This window comes from Lampetra fluviatilis, chromosome 39 (assembly GCF_964198595.1).
Source record: "Lampetra fluviatilis chromosome 39, kcLamFluv1.1, whole genome shotgun sequence".
NCBI lineage: Eukaryota > Metazoa > Chordata > Hyperoartia > Petromyzontiformes > Petromyzontidae > Lampetra > Lampetra fluviatilis.
Genome location: NC_136313.1, coordinates 7,430,656 through 7,451,940, shown reverse-complemented (window position 1 = coordinate 7,451,940; position 21,285 = coordinate 7,430,656). Strand labels below are relative to the sequence as shown.

At 51.2% G+C, this 21,285-nt stretch overlaps 1 protein-coding gene across 3 annotated transcripts in view; it reads right to left on the bottom strand.

Annotated features, from left to right (window-relative positions):
- Nucleotides 1-21,285, bottom strand: part of LOC144945934 (endophilin-A3-like) — a 73,245-nt gene that overhangs the window by 30,787 nt on the left and 21,173 nt on the right. For all 3 annotated transcript variants that reach the window (XM_078874594.1, XM_078874595.1, XM_078874596.1), the window contains exons 2-3: nucleotides 12,789-12,857; nucleotides 12,059-12,131 (exon numbers count right to left, since the gene is read on the bottom strand). In XM_078874594.1, coding sequence (XP_078730720.1) covers nucleotides 12,059-12,131; nucleotides 12,789-12,857 — 142 coding nt within the window. The remainder of the gene's footprint in view (nucleotides 1-12,058; nucleotides 12,132-12,788; nucleotides 12,858-21,285) is intronic.

The window sequence follows — 21,285 nt, the reverse complement described above, 5'->3', positions numbered from 1 at the left end:
CATTAAAATTGGGAAATTTCACCATAAAAGAAAAAAAGCAAATCGGCATAAAATTGGCCAAATATTCACAGCTTTATTTTTCTACAAAAAGGCATTCCTCGGTTGTGTTTAGCTTTAGAATCCTATATATTCCATTAAAAGTTAGGAAATTTCATCATAAAATTTTCAAACAAAAAAAAGCTAATCGGCATATTGACCTATGTAATTTTTGTCCAAAATTGGCAAATTTTTACAGCTTTAATTTTCCACAAAAAAGGCATTCCTCGGTTATGTTTAGCTTTAGAATCCTATACATTACATTAAAATAAGGAAATTTCACCATAAATTTCCCAATGAAAAAAAAAGCAAATCATTTCCAGGCCACCCTCTCCTGCTCCCTCCTCGAGTTCGCACCTGGTTAAAGCAAACTTGAAACTTGAAAAGTCTACACCGACCAGCGTGGTGAAGCATGGTCAAGCGATCACACTGACACGGCACGTGCACAACTTCATTCAGCTGATTCCGAGCAAAAAACGTGGACGAACGGCGGCAATGTTATCGATATCAGTGCGTGTTGTTTTAAGAAAAACACTGGAACTACGGAACGTGTCAAATAACCGAGTGATCCCACACAGCAGGGCTAGCCAAAATTTTCACAAAGACGGCTCACAATTAAATCTGGGGGGGAGGAGGAGGGGGGGGGGAATATTTGCTTTGGAAGAGTTTGATGAGGGTACAGTATGTGTTTTATTTGGGGTTATTTAAAAAAAAATTACGTCTGTGAGCGAGGCCGAGACTTCTTTCGGCAGCGGCGGCGGCGATGAAGGAGTTCTCGTTTAACACCGAGCGCAGCGTGGCACCAGCGGCACCGCCACGCGGGAGTCACGGCGCGTAGAGTAGGGACCGGCGCCAGAGGTCGCAAACGGATTTTGATTCCTTACCCGTACCCGTACCCGGCCGCACCAGGGTCGCAAATGGGTACCCGTACCTGTACCCGGCCGGGTACGGGTAGCCGTTCCCGACCCGTACCCGTACCTTACCTGAAATGAGTGACAAACGGTGACTCACCAGTGACTCACGGCCTACCCGTACCCGGCCGCACCAGGGTCGCAATAGGGTACCCGTACCCGTACCCAGCCGGGTACAGGTAGCCGAGTATCGGGTAGGGTACGGATATCGGGTACCCGGTTGCGACCTCTGACCGACGCCACGAATTCCGCTCAATAATTCAGCGCCAATTTGACGACACGTGTCCCACAAGGCCGTTGCGTCTGATCGCCGGCGGCGCCGTGAAGCTCTGCTGACGGCGTCTATTTGTTTTGGTCTTGCGCCGCTCGTTGCTGCCGGCACACAGAGCGAAACGTCGGACGCAGCGCCTAACGACGCTTGAAGCGCACGACCCGGCAACGCCACGGGATAGAAAGAGAGGGGGGTGGGGGGGCTATGCGCGCTGCTCCCTCTGCACAGCGGGTTCCTGGGAAGCCGTGCCGTCGCCGGGCATCTCGCGAGCCGCCCTGCCACGAATAAATTAGATCGCTTGCCACCGCTTCAGGGTTCTGTCCATGTTCCGACGGTTCGACTCCGTCAGAAACGTCACCGTTGCACCTGCGATCGGTCGCTTTGCGGACGCGTCGTCCCGTCTTGATGCGCAAACTCCAGCAGCAAATAGTGCGCTTCGGTTGGCGGTCGAGGTGAGGGACCGCGACTCCCCTCAAAGGAATGGCGCTCCCCCTGTGATCGCCTCCCCTCCTCCTCCCCCCCGTGCTCCGTGGATCAAACAAATCACTCGAGACGGCGGTGTACGGCAGCCAAGAGCGGTTCATGCAAACGCTGTCGCAAGGGGTCACACGTTTGGCGCCAATGCTCCTTCCGCCGACTGTGGGTGACGAATGAACGAACGCGCGAGAATCAATGCTCCGCTTTCTCTCTCTCGTTCGTCTCGTTTGCATTGATTCCTCGATTGTACAAGTAACTAATAAATACTGAAACACGTTCGTCAGTAGCACTGCGTGTGGCCACCACATTCACGCCTTTGTTGTTGTTGCTGCTGCTGCTGTGCTTACGAGCCACCGATCTCCCGTGCACAATAGCGGAGCAAACTGGCTGAACATCCGTGTAACGAATCAATTTAAACTTAACACTCAAACAAATAATAAAGGTGATGTTTCGGGCAACAGCTCTTGTTCATAGCACATAAAATATTAATTTGTATAGTTTTGTTCGACACGTTAACATCAACGTGACGCCACCATATCAACTGCAAATGATTTGCGTAATAAACAGTAAACAATCGATTCTCACGAGCACACTGTGTTGCGTTCACCAATTTTGGTCTTTGGCAAATATGCGGAACATGGATGGAGACGCAGTGAAGGACAGAATGGATTTTTCTGCACTGCCCTCTGCTGATCACCATATAGCGTAGCCCTGCTGCCACCTATAACAACCATGGGTTTCCTCCAGCTCCTCTGGTTTCGTTCCACAAAACACTCAATAACGAGGGCTCGCCTAAATATCTGAACAGAGGGCCCTCCTAAACATGACCGTAAGACTCCCTGAGGCTTTCCTAGATATATAGATGACATCATACGGACGAGCATAATGATGCCCACGACCACGACCATCATCATCACGTGCCCTCTGCATTTGACACAGGCCAGAGCAGTATCACTCGGACACACAGACCAACCGGCGTAGCTGTCACGTGTGCAGGCCTCAGTGCAACTGCACACTCGGTAGCTACGCCGGAACTCGGCGCAACTGCACCGAGGCCTGCGGGGCCAAGACGGGCCCAGGCGCCGGGCTACGAGGGAAGAGGTGGAACAATGAAGCAAGTGGGCCCTCAACCCCATGCCACGCGCCACCACGGCCCACGCCAACCACGTGATGCCACTGCCAAAAAGGCCCCCCCCACCTTCCACCCCCTCCTCCTCCTTCATTCTGATGCCGAGGGCATTGTCTTGCCTGCCAGGTGGCCGCTTAAATATTTCATTCGTCCCCATTGCAACATTCCACTGGGCAGATATCGTGCGGGATCCGTCCGTGTGTTGTGGGGGAGCTCCGGGGATCCAGTTCCCTCCTGCGCTCCGAGCCCGGCACTTGCTGTCACGATCCGATGCTCTTTCGCACGTCTGTTTGGGGGGCTTTAACCGTTGTGGAAACTCTTTGATCAGGACAGAGAGCCTCGCTGAGTCTCAAGGTTATTTTAGGGCAGGGTCCCGGTTTGGGGATGTTTTGCTAATTTTATTTAGAATTAAAAAAAAATGTCACATGTGGGAAAAAAACAGATAGTCTGAAGAAAATGCAGGCATTGAGGTCCACACGGACAGGTCATGAACCCGCTTGCTGTACTGCAATGTCAAACAGTGATAGGAAACCTGTTTGGCACACAGTACTGCCTATTACAGGTACATCTTTGCCTGCACTGCGTCTCAAGCATCTTAACGAGAGGGTTGGTGCTCATCACATCTGGCCATTCACCGGCATTGATGAGGCACTGAATGTCAAAAACGGTCCAGAGGTAGCTTGCGATGAACTCTTGCTGCTGAAATTGTGCACTCCCAGAAGGCCGTGGGGCCGTTTGGTTGTGTAAAAGAATACGTTGTATGCTTTATGTGGAGAGGGAGATACATGAATGAGACGTTACTGCCTGTTTGTCCACGTTGCCTCGCACACGCGACCACTGCAGAATATTTTAACCCAGCGTTCACAGCCGCGAAACACAAGACGTGCTCCATGAATACTTGAATTGGGGAAACCAAATTTCACAAACGCTGCAGCCAGGTGACACTGTGGCCAGAGCCCTGCAAGGGTGACAGTTCAAATCCTGGCTGGGTTTTTTACTCAGCCCATCATCCCTTCGGGGTCAATAAAAAACAGAACTATTTTGTGACGTAAATGTATTACATTTTCCCATAGAAGAGGTCACTAACGGGTTCAGAAATGCAATAATTACTTGACTCGTTTACCCAGGGGGGCCTCGCTGAGTCTCTGAACTCCTTTTCGAGAGGTGCCAGCTGAATTTTTTCGCAGTTGGGGGGGGCGACGTGCGGAATGTTTCCAATTGAAGTAATTTGCAAGTAACTAACTTAAAAAAAATTTGACCGATATTTTGTGTTTGAGCGCTGAGCCAGAAACCGCTGCGCAAGTTATTTTGAAAGCAGGTTTCTGCCACTTGTGCGTTAGACAGCTCTTGAGGGTAGCGAGTTGATGGGCGTAAGCCAGTTTACAAAAACAAAGTATACATGCAATTTTTGTTCAAATTAATTCAGTAGGCAAGTCACAATGTGTAGAGAGATACTGCACACAACGCGACTGGCTTTGGGTGAGGCACTGTTTACCACTCTGCCTTCTCTCTCTCTCTAAAAAAATGTGACATTTCAACCCCTTGCCTTCGGACCTCTCTAATTGCTTCCTTTCACTCATTCCCTTGCCGGTCCCCCCCCTCCTGCGTCCCCGCTTTGTCGTTCTGTGCTCTAAGATGTTTTCTTGTTTCATGTTACGGGCGCGATGAGAATGTCAGTTGCTGCCGCTGCTGCTGCTGTTGTTGTTGGTTGTTGTTGGTTGTTGTTGGTTGTTGTTGTTGAGTAGAAGAGGTAAATTGAGGTGAATTCAGAAGCGTTGCCCTTCTGGGAGCCATTCCTTCCCACGACGCATTGCTCCGACTAGCTTAGAGAATTCCAAGAAACGTCTTCAGCAGACGAAGCAAACACAGCAACAACAACAACATCAGAGAGCGACTTAGCTTCCCCGATCTCACGAGATCGGGTGTGTTCCCGGTGATCTGGTCACTGGCGATCGAAATTACTCCGAACCGTAACACGATTGTGTTATTGATACCAGAAGGTCAAAGGGTCAAGAGGCTCCCACAGGTGCCCTCCTCATTCCACGATCGAAACGGCGCGGCCCCTGCAATTGCACGCTCACGCCCCCGCTGGCGGAAGGGGTCTCTGCTAAAGAGACCCGTAGAGAGCCCCTCTCAGACGGCGTTTTTGGCCTACTCTTTCGACGCCGGCTGGACCTCTCGGAAGCGGTCGGAGTACCCACGTTGTTACCCCGCCGCACGCGACCTGCCGATCGACTCGCTGCGGTGTCACCAATTCACCGCCCGGGAGATCGAATCGACCGCAAGCGCAGCGCTAAACGTTACCCCACGGTGGCGGCGGCGGCAACACCGCACACGAATCTTCACTCGAGGCAAAGCGGAGAGGGACGTGTGGGCGGAGGAGGGGGACGAGTGGAGTCCATCTCATCTCCACGTGGCCGATCAGCTCGTGAGGCGTTCCCACACCGGGAGGTGCCCCGTCGTGGCCTAACGGGCAACGTTCAACGCCCCCCCCCCACGCCCATGACCCCCTCCACCCTCCCGTGTAGCACCACGGCCGTCCATCAGATGGCGGCTCGCTGCCCATCACGCTCACGTCTTGCCTGCCTCGTTGCTTTCGCTTTGTATCTTTATGATGTTAACTCTCTTTAACCCCCCCACCACCCCTTCTCTTTGCCACATGCTACTGGACATGTGTAGAGAAAACGAGAGGCCGAATATGAACGTGTTTTGACTGGGGGATCATTAGGGGGTGCAAGAAGCCGGGGAAGGCAGCGAATTAGGCGACGTGAGTAATTGGGACAATTGGATGCGGCTGGGAGGAGGCCCGAGTACCTGATGCACATCCATTCTGGTGTTTGTGTCACTTGACTTCACAATAAGCAGTTTTTGGAATAGTTATTTGCCCGAGCCAAATTGCATTACTTCGAAAGGTATTTTCTGTACCAGCGATATTTGCCTTGTGCTGCAATTTGTATTCCTTCTGTAACGCAGTCGCTTTTGCTCCGTTTTCTATTTTGGTTGTTTTTGCCCCGATTTTATATTTGCTAGATGTTCCGCTCTTTGTCTTTATGTTGTTGTTTTCTTTCGCGAAATGTTTGTGTGACCCATGCCACTCTCGCAAACGTGACTCATCCTTGTCCCTTGAGCCCTCACCTGGTTAAACAAAAATCAACTTCAAACACTGAAACAAAATAAACTTCTATTTCCTGCGTTGGCTCTTTTTTTGAGAGAGCCGTTTGTCTGTACTGGACACGGCGTTTCAGGGCGTACTGCTTCTGTTTGTCTCTGCTTCCTTTGCTGACAATAAACACAGAGGTTCAGCCACAGCGTGAAGCTACCGTGGCATGATGTTGTGCTGGGCTCTTCGCGTCGGGAGCTCCAGTTGTTGAAAGAGATGTTAACTACCTCTCCTGGTATTCAGGAGGTCGTGGGTTCGATCCAGACCCTCACGCCCGCTGTATATTTGGAGTTTGCGGTGTCTCTCTCTCTCCCCGCGGTCGTGTGGATGTTTCTCTGTGTCCTCTGGTTTACCATTCAACTTTAGAAAGATGCATTTCGAGTATTTGGCTGCTTTACCGAAAAAAACCAAAGAGTATGGATTCCTGCAGTCACGAAAGCTTCAAATCAAGATTGAACCACCTCTATGGGGAGGGTTTCCACGCATCTGTTAGAGCTCTTAACAGACTTCGAGACAAGAAGGCTCACCTGATCGAGTCGCTCACCTTTCTCAAGAGATGCCGCAAGGTAATACCGATTGCATTTACACTCACATCTGCTGCTGTCACTTCTCCTAACGCTAAACGGATCTTGTTCAAAGCTAGCCTATCGCTAATCTCAGAGAGGATAAGGCTGCTCCGTTTTGAACTTGATAATTTAAACTTATGTCTCTTACAATCACACTTAGAATTAACAGATAAAATGTCCACATCTGATTGGGACCTTGTAGATAACATGACTGTTTCTTCAGCCGCGACAATGTCAACCAAATGTAAAGTTAACCCGATTGATAAATTCAACACCCTGTCAAAAAAGAAGCCAGATCCACGCGTTAAAAAGTTAGATGTTAACAAGATTGTCATCAATCAGAGTAACAGCCCAATTTCTGAGAGCCTAAAATCGGTACGAGTTAGAGGGCTGAACTTTGCAGTCACCCCCAAACACATCCCAGTGGATGATATCATTTCTTCTAGATTTGAAGCTTTCGTGACTGCAAGGAATCATCATCTTAGGTTTTTTCGGTAAAGTCACGTAGGTAAAACATCAAAATTAATGAAAATAAATTAAAATAAAACAAAAATCACGACGTTTCGGAGGCAACACAAGTCTCCGTCATCGGCTGTGACGGTCCCACCTGATGACGGAGACTTGTGTTGCCTCCGAAACGTCGTGATTATTGTTTTATTTTATTTTATTTTCATTAATTTTGATGTTTTACCTACGTGACTTTACCGAAAAAACCTAAGAAGATGATATCCTTGCCCAGGGTGACGTGGCCCTCAAAGGTTTAGGTCACATCCCAGTGGATGATATCCTTGCCCAGGTTGACGTGGCCCTCAAAGGTTTAGGTCACATCCCAGTGGATGATATCCTTGCCCAGGTTGACGTGGCCCTCAAAGGTTTAGGTCACATCCCAGTGGATGATATCCTTGCCCAGGTTGACGTGGCCCTCAAAGGTTTAGGTCACATCCCAGTGGATGATATCCTTGACCAGGTTGACGTGGCCCTCAAAGGTTTAGGTCACATCCCAGTGGATGATATCCTTGCCCAGGGTGACGTGGCCATCAAAGGTCTGGGTCACATCCCAGTGGATGATATCCTTGCCCAGGTTGACGTGGCCCTCAAAGGTTTAGGTCACATCCCAGTGGATGATATCCTTGCCCAGGGTGACGTGAGCCCTCAAAGGTTTCGGTCACATCCCAGTGGATGATATCCTTGCCCAGGTTGACGTGGCCCTCAAAGGTTTAGGTCACATCCCAGTGGATGATATCCTTGCCCAGGGTGACGTGGCCCTCAAAGGTCTGGGTCACATCCCAGTGGATGATATCCTTGCCCAGGGTGACGTGGCCCTCAAAGGTTTAGGTCACATCCCAGCAGACGTGGCAAGATCTGAAATCGCCGCCATCCTCAAAAACGCTAAGAAACCCATTAGTAGCATCAGCAGGGACGAGCGCTCTGAACTCGCTCAATTGAAAAAGAGAGATGACATTGTCATCCTTTCAGCCGACACGGGCAATGCCACGGTCATCATGGATAAAACCAAATACAACAACAAAATCCAGGACCTGCTTAATGTGATGGCAGTTATACTAAAATCAACAAAGATCCTACCAACCACCTGGCTACAAAAACCAACAATATCATCACTAATTCGACTTCTCTAATATAATCGAAAAAGCAGCTCTCTCCAAAACCTTCAGCTGCTAGACCACCCAGATTTTATTGTCTTCCAAAAATCCATAAAGAAGGTACTCCACTCCGTCCTATCGTTTCTACCATCAACTCACCTACCGACAAACTGGCCCCATTTCTGTCTGAGACCCTGCTTCCATTCACGGGCAAGACCACCTCAGCAGTACTTAATTCAGCTCGCTTGGTTTCTCTAATCAAGGACATTTCACTGTCTCCAGATGATTTGCTTGTCAGCTTCGATGTAGTCTCTCTGTTCACCAAGGTACCTGTACCTGACACCATAGCAATCATTGAAGACTTGGTCAAACAGGGACTAAATCCTGATGTACCAACTTTGGTGAGGCACTGCCTTACCAATTGTTACTTCACCTGGAATGGTACATTCAACAAACAAAATGAAGGTACCTCTATGGCTTCTCCCTTATCACCTGGGTCTGTTATGAGACCTCCTGCCAGCAAGCCTTCAGCACTTCACGTAGTTTCAAGAATGCACTTAGCCTGGCACAAGCTGTAGCAGAGGCCTACCACTGTGTGCAAGAACTAAAACAAGATTCACTATTTGTTTTATAAATACATAAATATATGTAGGGGGCAGCAAATGAGGTTTTTTGTTATAATAATAGTTTTTTTACCCTTCTATCTGGCAACAAAACTGACACCTTTTTTACAAGGAGTCATGTTTGCATAGACCACAATACCTGCAGTCATAATGCAAACAAAAAACATAACTCTGTATGCACTGTCCTTGAAGTTGATTGGTCCACACCCGAGACAGCTTTCCTTAGAGCCTAGTCTCACATGGGTTGGACCAGATGACGCCAAAAGGCGCCTTTTGGTATTGTGGTCTATGCAAACATGACTCCTTGTAAAAAAAGGTGTCATTTTTGTTGCCAGATAGAAGGGTAAAAAACCAATTATCAAATTTTTTACTGGCAAATGAGGTTCCAATGGTGTAAAGGTTTGTTGTTGTTGCAGAAAGTACAATTTTCCCCTATTTAATCCGCAGACTCGGATATGACAGAGCCATCTCTGAGGCCCCTTCAGATGCTCTCTGGTCTACATAGTAGTGGGCAGCGCTTTCTCGCACGCCCTGCTACTCACAGTCAAGTTCGTCGCATGGCAGTCAGACCTACACTCTTTATACAATTCCCAGCGCTGGAATTCAAGAGCAACTACACTGCAGACACGAATTTAATGTGCTGCGCTTGAAAACATGGCGGGCTGAAACCTGGATTTGAACCCAGGGTGCCACAGCTCCTGCACTCTTGGCCTCCCCCGCAAAGTAAGTTGACATTATTTCGCTAATCAGGGTTAGGCCCCACAATGCTGGGCCGTTGGCTTTCTTACTCGAACAGTGCTGGCCTCAATTGGGGCACATTCACTGCTGATGAGACTCGCTGAACAAACAGCTGTTGCTCGGGACATCCATCTCACCATTGCCATGAGATGGATGCAATGTTATTTCCTTGAGGCAATCCGTACAAACTCCATCATTTTCTTTGCTATGTTAGTTCTGCATTACCCACAAGTCTGCCAAGACAGCACATTTCGACAAAGTGAATCAACGGCGCCGGTCGTCATTTAAATCCAGCCGTGTGGCGGCATCCACCGACGCACAACGCCGACCGCAGCGGTGAAGTGCGGTCAAACAAGCCGCACAATCCGTACGGATTCGCAGGGGGACGTAAAATGTAACCGGGGGTCAGTGGGACTTGCCGTAGAGTTGCCCCCCCCCCCGCTCACCCCCTTCCCCGCCCCGTGAATGTTTTTTTTTTACCGCAACACGAACGGAATTGATCGGACGGGTGGCGACAATCGATGGGACAGCGCCGGCACAACCACGCAAGGTCACATGAGAAGCAGCAGGGCGCCGTCGCCACCACCGCTGTCATCGTCGTTGCGTGCAATGAACGTCTACGCGCGTCCGCCCGCTCGAGCGCGCCCGATCGGTAGCCGCCAAAACCGCACCGCTTGAAAAATGAGATCGCTGTGTCACTGTTTGAGTTGGGTGCTGCTGCTGTCACAGTCGTAACTTAAGAGGTCGCCGGCTCGATGCCACCCCTCCCGGCGCGGCCGCGCAAGCGACGGTGCGAGTTTCTGAAATCCCTCCAGTCTCTCTGCCCACCCGGCAGTGTGAAGCGCGTGCAGCACAGTCGATCGGCAGGTCCCGTGTCGTTGGGGGTAAAGTGCGGGGGATCCCACCCTCTTCCAAGACGTCTGGCCAGCGTGGAAGAGTAGGCCAAAGATACTCTCTGGAGGAGCTCCGTCGAGCTTCACCATCATCAATCATCATCAACCCACGGCGAGACGAAGGCTTCCCCAAGCCCTCGCCATCCCTCACGTTCCAATGAACAAACGAGACTCCCGGCACATTCATCGGAGCCGATCTCATTACTCCATCTCCATGGGGGCGCGTCCTCTTGGGTGCGTTCCCCTCCTTAGGCTGCCACTCAGTAGTTCATCTCCGCCACTGGTCATCACCGCTGCCAGCACCACGTCCTGTGCTCGTGCCCACTTGCATTGGATAGCTTTACATTTATTACTCAAATTCACACAGAGGAGACCCCCCAAACTCGCTCCCATTGACATTGATGTCCAGTGCCCGCCGTGACAACGATCTACAGCGTAATTAGTCGCGCTTGGCGAGGCCAGTGCCCGTGTTGACCTCTGGCGGAATTTCAGCTGACACGGCGCGGCTTTGCAACACCCCCACTCTCCACTTCATATTTAGCGACAGGGAGTGAAGAGGGGCGGCCGTTATTAAAGCTCACAGAGGAGACAGGAATTATTCCAGAGGAGGCCTGCTCCTCCTTGTCGTGATCCCCACCCCGCCCCACTACCAGCGCCACCACCGCCGCCACCACCTCAAGCTCGCGCTGGGAATTTCACCCCGAGGGCAGCACGCTTACACAGCACGCGCAACGCCAGCCAACCACCCGGCTACCCACCAGCCATCCGTGCAGCCACCAAGTCACATACTCACCCACCCACCCTCCCCCACCACCCACCCAGCTACGCACCACCCCAGTCACTCAGCCACTCTCCCAGCCACCCTCCCAGCCACTCATCTAGCCACCCAGCCTCTCACTTACCCCCCCACCCAGCCACGCAGCCCCCTCACAGCCACTCACCCAGCCACCACCCGATCCCAACCACCGACCCACTCGAGCAAATGCATTCCAAGTGCTTCCATAGCCAATCAATAAACAACAAGCAATTAATCAATAAACCAGGCCTGCCAATGCAATTTTTTTAGACGTGGCAAGGCTGAGGCTACAGGGGTTCGTTGTGACGCTTTCCACGTCAGGTTGAAAGAGTTTTACAATGAACTCTGTATGTCTGTCTGTGACAGGGGGCCCATGATCACTCTGGCAATGATGATCCAAAATAAACACCTTCTTAGTCATATGGTTGTGTTGCTATTAGGGATCTGACCGAAATAAAATGAGCCAAATTAATCCAACCGTTGTCTAAAACCTCGGCGATATAAAAAAACGGCACTGACAGTATTTGGCCCTGCAGGGTAAGGCGATGACATCTCGCTGCACAGTTCGGATCGTAACGTCGCGATGACAAGGGCATGTCGGAGAGCGCGACGGAACCCAACGCACACGCGTCACTTTCATGTCCTCAAATTCATTATTTTTTCAGAACACACAATAAGGTGAAGATGGATGCGGCTGGGTGCCAAAACAAATCCCGCGACAGTGTTGCGGATCGACTGGCTTAAAAGTAAAGCGCCGGGTACGGTCCCCAGTGCCGCCACCACCACGACCACCCACGGCGAAAAAGGCGAAGCAGTCAAACAGCAGTGGGAGACGAGCGGGAGGAGAAGGAAGGTACCTGGGTTGGGCTGCAGGTACTCCTGAGTCTTGGTGACAATGTCCACCACTGCTTTCTGGGTCGTGTCAATTTTCTGCACGCGCGTGTCGCACCATCAGACGCACGCCGAACGAAGGCATTAGAAGGTCGCACTCGTCACACACAAAGCGCTTGCCAGAAGTGAACCACGCCACCTTGCTGATCTGGTCAAGGAGCAGAAACCATCGCGCGAACTCTGGTTTATCCTCGCACCTCCGATTAGCACAGTCGGCAAACATACAGTGCGAAAGAAGTTCAACAACAACAACAACAAACAACATACATACATACACCACGGCCAGCGCCACGTGTCGTGCGAGATGGATCACGCGTGTCAACAGTTCCACGACCACTGGCTCGGACGACGCAGTCGAGGATCCGGGGTGGGTGGGGAGGTGGGGGGGGGCGAGGCACGGGATGCAGTATCTCTTTATTTTTACGTTCTATCACGGTCGCTGAGCACAAGGGCCCGAAGGCCCAAAATATAGCAAGTGGCCAGCAACAAACAGCACCGTTGAAGATGTAAACAAATAAGCTCGCTAACACGTTTCTTGAGTGTAGCGAGGTTGGAATAAGTCAGAAAAAGGGAGTCATTCCAAAGTCTGAGATGACGTCCAATCCTCGTTAGAATCCACGAAACCACAGTGGCAGCAACCCCACTTGGGATACAATCGGTGGTAATTGAATAACCGCGCAGCCAAGCGCCACAAACCTTTTCCATCTCCAGGAAGTCATCGTCGAGCTTCGTCCCCTCCGCTCCGCCCACCTTCTCGCTAACAAACTGCGGGAAAACACACGGGGAGGGAGAGAGAGAGAAAGAGACACGTGGAGTGAGCCCAAAGCCACCAGCAGCCAACAACAACACCCAGCGCCATTCACCACTAAGTGGCGGTAAAGTCACCACGGCGCCTGTGCCAGCGCAGGTGCAATTTAAGGCCACGTGAAGTGTCGAAGGCTCGCTCACAGGAGGTGGCGGGACAGACCCAGCAGGTGCCATGGGTTGACTGAGATGACTGGCAGATGCACCAGCTGTGCGCCCCCTGCTGTGCCAACTTGCTGTATTTTAGCCGCTCGTTTGTTTGCATGCCACCACCGGCACCACCACCGCCACCGCCACCACCAGCACCACCGCCACAAACACCGCCACCACCACCATCACACCACACCCAGGGACAACGAGAGCAGCCGAACGCGCTCAGTAACGACGTGGTCCGTCCGGTCACAGTGCCGCCCGGCACGAACGGGCGCGCAGCCGTGCTCCTCTCAGCGGTAATTCCACATTCCTATGTTGGGAGGCAGTCTCTCCGTGATACAATTAATGCCAACATAACACAACACGGGTCTCAATTTGGGGCACCTAGGTGGCTAGGAGATGTTAACTACCTCGCCTGGTATACAGGAGGTCGCGGGTTTGATCCCGACCCTGACGCCTGCTGCTGTATATTTGGAGTCTGCGGTGTCTCTCTCTCTCCCCGTGGTCGCGTGGATTTTTCTCCAGGCCCTCCAGTTTTTCCCTCCACATTTAGAATCAACATCACCAGGTTCAGAGTATTTGGCTGCTATACATTTCCACTTGATGATTAGCCACTTCGTTGAGCAATTATTTGTGATAGCCAGGTCTCTTTTGAAAAAGAGCTACATAGCTTAGTGGGCATTACCTGGATAATTTACCACAAATCTGGCTGCCACCTGATGATGCTGGTTGTGATTACTGACGAAATGTACTCAGATTGTAAATGTTGTGGATGTACTCTCCAACACACGGGTGTGCTGTACTAGTAACGAATTGGCATGTTCTGTTTACGTAAAAAACCTTACTAATTGGCGATCTAACTAAAAAAAAAACCTGTATTATGGCTTTACTTGGTAACTGTTTAATTTAGACCGGTGGGGGGGAGGCAGGATCGCCACGTACCACGTCGTAGCCACGCGTCAATATCTGGTCGAGAGGAATTTAATTAAAAAGCGCCGCGTGGACTCGCCGATCTGCCATGACCGCTACCTCAAGCGACGCGTCTGTGCTCCTAACGCAGGCAGCAGCACGCCGCTGCCACCGCGACATGCCGCTCAACGTTCTCCAGCCGAGCCTCTGCCGCGCGTGCAATGCCCTCGCGTGAAATACCGCAGTGCAGATGACATAGTTCGGGGGGGGGGGGGTGGGGAAGTAAATGCTAACGCGGTAATTGCCGCAACCAGAAGCCGGAGCGGCACTTGCGAGAAACAGTGAGGAGCCGCGGCCCGACAACGAGGCAGCGGCGTTAACGGAAGAGGACGTCGCGTTTGCTGGAACCGTTGCTTGCAACGCCACACCACTGCCAACGTGGGCCTCCGTGTTTACTAAACAACGTTTTAGCAAGACGTGCGGGAATAGTCCGACTTGCAAGGCTTCGGGGCGAAACCGTGACTTTCACAGGGCCTCTAATGATCATTCCGCGGCCGTGCACGCATCAATAATAATGCCTCGACAATTGGCTCACGAAAGCCACCGTGTATAGCTGCCAGAAATCACCGCGTACAGTTGCACTTCAATATTTTCCTGGAATTTAAATGCGGCAAGGCAGGGGGTCAGGCGAGGGTTAAGGCGGCGGCGGAGGCGGCAGTAGCGGTGGGCCCCAAGTTGTTGGGATTACCGCGTGGCAATGAACGTGATTATGATTATTATATTTGCCGGTGCCTCTGGGATTCGTGTCGAATTCGAGGAGAGGTGGACACGGCTGCCCACACACCCATCGCATCGTATTACGATGACAGGTTCTGCAGGATGCGCGGGGTTTTCATAGCTCCGGTAAATCCAGCAAGCTCCAGGGACTGCAGCGAGAGTTGCAATCGATGCATTATTCACCGTGCGTCTCTCCTTGCACGGTTTGCAATGCAGCGATATGTTGCATCGTTACATTTAAAACCAAATCGCGATTCATTTATACATGCATTTATTTGTAAAAAAAAGTGTCAAGATTTTGTATTTTAATATTTTATAATAATTCAAACAATAATAATTTATATTATTTAATACCAAACAATTAGTGGCCAAGACTATCAAATCAATACACTTGAGAATCCAGGCTCATTATAAAGAAGGGCCAATTCCCAAAATGTCACCTATGTTATATTGTTCCCATTTAAGGCCACGGTGTTATTTACGAATGCGCTGAGGTTTAATCAATGTGTGGCCGACACCCGGATTCAAACCCGGGCTCTCAGCGGTTGCGGGCCCTTTCATCTGCGGCATGGCCACGGCAAGACCCACGAGGGGAGCGGCAACCTCTGCACCCGGTGTTCGTAGCGAGAGCCAGGCAGTGGCAACGCAGAGCGGGAGATGACATTGACGGGCAGCGAGACTCCAACATTTTTTTCTGGCCTGGACTTTTGCAGCTGTTTTAGACTAATTTCAGGGTGCCGATTTCAAATCTGATCTCAGATTTGCTCTATCACATCTCATTTTATGCTATCGGCATACCCCATTTTCATTGATTTTACCCGAAATTAACTCTGTCACTTATGATTGCAAGTTGTTATGAGTCAGTGACTGCTTTAGTGTTAAAATATGGTGCTGTACTTTTAGGATAGTGTGTTTATAATATAATTTTATGTAGATATCCACATTTATTTAATATTTTTCTTCTGCAGTTTTTATTGAAAATACAATATTTGATATCTCAAAAACCTGACGCGATAGACAAAAACTGATGCCAGATTTGGAATCGGCACCCCAAAATTACCCGAAAGCCGTTGGAATACCTTATGCCAGAAAAAGTGTGTTGACCAGTGTAATAAGGAGAGATTTCGTACGCAGAGCTCGTGCAGGTTATTCTTCTGTACGACGGGGGAGGTGGTTGGGAGTCATATTCTTGGGTTTTTTCGGTAAAGTCACGTAGGTAAAAAAAGTTAAAATTAATAAAAGTAAAATAAAAATAAAATAAAAATCACGACGTTTCAGCCGCACCAACCTTACCATAATAATAAAAAGGGGGCCTGTCCTGGCTCCTCCCCCCCCTCAACCAGTATATATACGGGGTAGTATCTCTTGGAATTTCTCATTTACTTGATACAACAAGCGTGCTGTGACGGTTCAACCTGAAGACGGAAGCTTGTGTTGCCTCCGAAACGTCGTGAATTTTATTTTATTTTATTTAGCTTTTATTAATTTGTATTTTTTTACCTACGTGACTTTACCGAAAAAACCCAAGAATATGAATCCTTGCAGTCACGAAAGCTTCAAATCTAGAATTGGTTGGGAGTGTGTAACAATGCTCGTGTCAAGGACAGAGGGACAGTCCGTGGGGGGCTTCAGAAGCAGCCTCGTGGCGAATTCCCAAAACGCTGCCGGCGAATGATCGGAGCGGGCGGTGGCGTTACACCTTGTGGTCGTTGGTTTGAGATTGGTGACCGCAGTGAAGCTGCGGGTAAACTTTTAAATGTCCGTTAGCGCAGGAGAGAGCCGCATCTGCCCCTGCGGTGTTCTGACCTCCGCGATTAAAGTGTAGAGCAATATTAATTAAAGCGTTGATCTGTTGCGACCGAATTGTGACACTTAAACGCGCTGGATGCAGTGATGTTGGAGATGGTGATGACGAGGATTGGGTTAAAATGAGGGTGTGGCTATGAGGTGAGAAGACAGTGTGTACAAGGGCTGCCACAGTGCAGTGTTTGCTGATGCGCGGGGTGAAGGAGGCCCTGCGGCCAATGACAGCGAGGGTCAAAGGTTACTGCGCGTGCGTCGCAGAATGCCGCAGAGCGCTGGAGAGAACGGTTTTGTTCAACTCAATGATCCAAAAATGCCGGCCAATCGGCATAGGGTGGGGGGCGATCCTTGGGAACCAACGGTTGGAGAGTCAGGGACCCCAAACAAGAGATCTGAATTTTCAACCCCCAAGAATGCGGGCTACTCGCTCTGCCACCGAGTCGCCTGACCGGATTGTAGCTCATAACTCCAATTAGCGCATCACGACACTCACTCGATGGCCCCCGCACAAAGGAGCCAACAGAGTTCGGGAGGCGACGAACCGCTCGGGGTCGTGTGAGGGGCCCCGCCGTGGATCCGCAGAAGAATCGCGAGCAAGCCGTCACCTGTTCCGCCGCTCCCACACGCCCGGCAACAAAACCACGGGGTGTGCGCCCGCGCCCCACTGTCGCCCGACGGCGGCCGAGCCCACGTCTTCCCGATGACTCACACCGCACATCTCGATTCTAATTGTCTGGGAGGAGGACGTCGCCCGTCACGACACTTTCATCGCCGCCGCCCAGCTCTCGATCACCCATCGCGCCGGCCGGCATCGGCGCACGTTATTTTTCTCGCAGCGAGCGGAAGAAGAGTCACCGCTGTGCTTCAATGAGCACGGAGGAGCGCCGCTCGTCCCCACCCAGTTTCTTGACACCGAAAATGGAAACGGAAACCTCTGCGGGATGGGTGCAGAGGGCACTCGCCAGCCTAACACAAGCCCTCCCGTTAGCCACACTCGCCAGCAACACACCCACTTGACTCCTAATCCCAACATAGCAAACTAGACACGAACATCACCATTGGAACCTCCTTAGCCAGTAGCAAAATATGATAATTGGTTTTTTACCCTTTTATCTGGCAACAAAACTGACAAAAAGGTGTCCGTTTTGTTGCCAGATAAAAGGGTAAAAAAACAATTATCACACGAACATCACCCTATCCGTAACCAGACGATAGCCAACCAGACGCAAGCTCTCAGAACTCTAGCCAACCAGGCCCTATCCCAACCCTAGCCCTGACTATACGAGCCAACCAAAGTTATCCCTAACTACACTAGCCAACCAGGCCCTATCCCAACCCTAGCCCTGACTACACTAGCCAACCAAGCCCTATCCGAACCCTAGCCCTGACTACACAAACCATCCAAAGTTATCCCTAACTACACTATTCTACCAGGCCCTATCCAAACCCTAGCACTAATTGCACTAGCCAACCAGGCCCTAACGAGCTCTAACCCTGGCCTTAACTACATTAGCCAACCAGACCCTTGCCCAAATGTAGCACCTAACCCCACGAGACAACGATCTCCGAGCAGCATCACACGACTCAAGTGCAGGTGTATTGTACTACAGCAGCAACTATGTCAATGAGCACCACAGAAGTATTCACAGGGCTAACGTCATTTCTCAATGACCGGGTTTTAGATCGCCAAAATCTCGTCGAGGTTTTTGTCCCCCCCCCCCCGACTAAAGGGGACGCAGGTCAGTGACCATTCAGCACCGAGCTGAAACATTTGGCCTGGGTTAATTCCTAATGCGTAACTGCCACGACACAGAATATCAGCAAAATCTCGACACGGAATGACCCTAACGGGATGACCGCGTCCACTGCCGTGTAGCCCAAGAAAGCCCCATGGAGTCTCAAGACTTTTTTTCAAGGAAGTTTCGACAAAGTTTTTTTGTAGTGGGGGGGGGGGGACAGCGATGTTGCCATGAGTGATCTCACTGGAATAATTTGCGTGACGCTTGTTTAGGGACCACCAATTTAGTACGCACCCGTACTTTTTACACTCCCCCCCCCCCCCCGACCTGCGTATGTACGATTGACGCACCCCCCCCCCCCGAATCCTAGGAAACGACCGATATTTAATCCACGCAGAAAAGATCACGGAGTAATAATATTGACGTGTTTAAGCAAACATAGTCCACCGCCGGATGATTTAACTCATTTGAATGCCAATGGAGACAAATAATTATCGAGGCTTCACCAACACCCCCCCCCCCCCCCCGTTTCCTATGCGTACGTACATTGTCATTGGACCAGCCGTACGCATTTGGGTTAACCCCCCCTCCCCCCTCCAGGCGTACGTACTAAATGGATGGCCGAAACCCAAGAATCTTGTCATGAGCATAAACCATCACCACGCAAACTCCGCTCGTCACCGCATCGCGTGGCGCTTTCAGATGCGTTTCTTCGGCCGTCTGGAAAGTTCTTCCTTCCGATATTAGGAAGCCACTGGAGTGATGCACTTTTAAATCATCTAGATTGAAAACTAATTTCTTTAGAACTGCTTGTTGTTGTGTTTAGTCTGTTGTCCTTCCCCAGCACCTCCGATTGGCACGGTTCCTTACGTGCGGTGCGAAAGAAGTTCAACGTACATACAAAGCTTCACTGAGTCTCAAGACTATTTGACAGGGAGGGTCCTGTCAGGTGTTTTGCAGTCGAGGGCAACGTTGCTCTAACGTAATCCCCAATTGAGTAATTTGCAGGTAATTATTCAGCATTGGGATGCGTGGCCCAATGCCCGTGTCTTTTGTTTGTTAGCTATACGAGGAGGAAACCGGAGAACCCAGAGGAGAACAATGCAGAAGAGGAGGGGAGAGAAAACACGGACCCCATACAGAGATGCCCCGGTCGGGAATCTAGCCCAGGCCCTTCTTGCTGCAAGGCGTTAGCACTGCCGCCGCCGCCTAGCTGCCCGGCGAGCATCGCCGTGCAAAGTTCACGTTGACGTGTGTCCATGTGGCTGCGGCAGAGGTCGCAACGGGGTACCCGATACCCGGCTACCCGTACCCGGCCGGGTACGGGTACGGGTAGGCCGTGAGTCACTGGTGAGTAACTGTTTGTCACTCATTTCCCAACGTCTTGTCTCTTCTCACGATTCAAGTTCCTAGAATCAACCCACCCGCGCCTGCAACATGGCTTCATCCCAGAGGTCGCAATCAGGTACCCGATACCCGTACCCTACCCGATACCCGGCCGGGTACAGCTAGCCGGGTAGCCGGGTACCCGATTGCGACCCTGGTGCGGCCGGGTACGGGTAAGGAATCAAAACCCGTTTGCGACCTCTGGGCTGCGGGGAGTGGGAATGTGGCGGTTTGCGCGCTGCGGTCCGAACCCAGCCACCCGGGTTCGATTGCCGCTCGTCGTCAACACCCAGTGACGATTACCTGAACTGGCCCTGGGGCTCCCCTAGGTCGACTCAGCCTCAGATGAGTACCTGGTGCGGTGTGCAAACATCGCCACTAGGGAAACAAAGGCGGCCGAGCGTGGTGCTGGCCACCCACCCCCTCCAGTGCCGTGCCGGCCTTCATAGGTGCTCACTAACAGCACTTGCCTCAAGTCCGTTTAGGCTATACGGGGGATCTTTGTCTGTTGTTTTTTTTTGCCTCTCCAGCCAGATATTCATCATCTCTACATGGGCCCTCACCTGCCACTTAACACTGTACATTCCTCCGGTCGGTCTTACGCAACCTCTCGTCGCGCCGAATCCGGTTAACAATCGCGCTGCAAAAACAATACAGCCATGCTGACAGAGCGCGGCTACTTTTTTGGTTCGTTCCTCCCTCACGTTTACTCTCGGCGCTCTCGCTCTAACATCAATCCACTGCTGGATGAAGCCTGCCCCACGCTTTTCAGTCATTGGGGTTGCCGGATCCGGACTTGGGGTCGCCTAAGTCCGGATCCCCCGGACTGACCCGGACAGTCAGGGCAAGTGGCTTCTGCATTCGGGCGACGGGGAATTGATTTGTGCCGAGATCTGGTACCCGGCATTGTGGTTGAGCATTATTTGAGGACACTGCGCGGTGCCGATAGAGCCGTGCGCCGAGTGAGGAATACGCCGCCTGGGTTTGGTCGGTGGAGAAAGTGGCAACCGTAACCATGCTTCACCACGTGGGCCATTGCGGGGTGTGGTGAAGTGGGGTGCCCAGATACCTGTTCAGATATTCTTTCGCCACCGATGTTGGCCGTGGCTGGGAAACCAACTCGGATTGCCGGATTCAGAGCGCGGTGCGCTAACCGCAGCGGCAGGTCCTCAATCCGCCTACCTATTTATTTGTTTATTTATTTATTTGAGTCTACTACTGAACTCCAAACACGTCGGTTGGGTTTCGGCAGCTCACGGTGAACCGGCAGGGGCAGCGGCGGTGGCGGTGGCGGCGAGGGTACTCAATTTCAAAAGACGTTCGCTGGCTAGTCACGGACCACATTCCGTTATGTACCAAGTGCAACGGCTTGGGGGAGGCCTTCATCCAGCAGTAGACTGATCATGGCTGATGCATTGTGTGATCCACACGCGCCCCCTTCTCAACCACAAGTTTGTGTTTCCTATTCTCGTGTTATTTTCAAACAACAATAACAATCGAGCGTCCGAGTTCACGCTGAGATATGACGCGAACCTCCAAATTTTAATCGCCAATCTGTCCGAGACCCCCCACACCCCCCCCTGAGCTGCTTGGGGGGGGGACCCCTAAACTTTGGTTTAGTT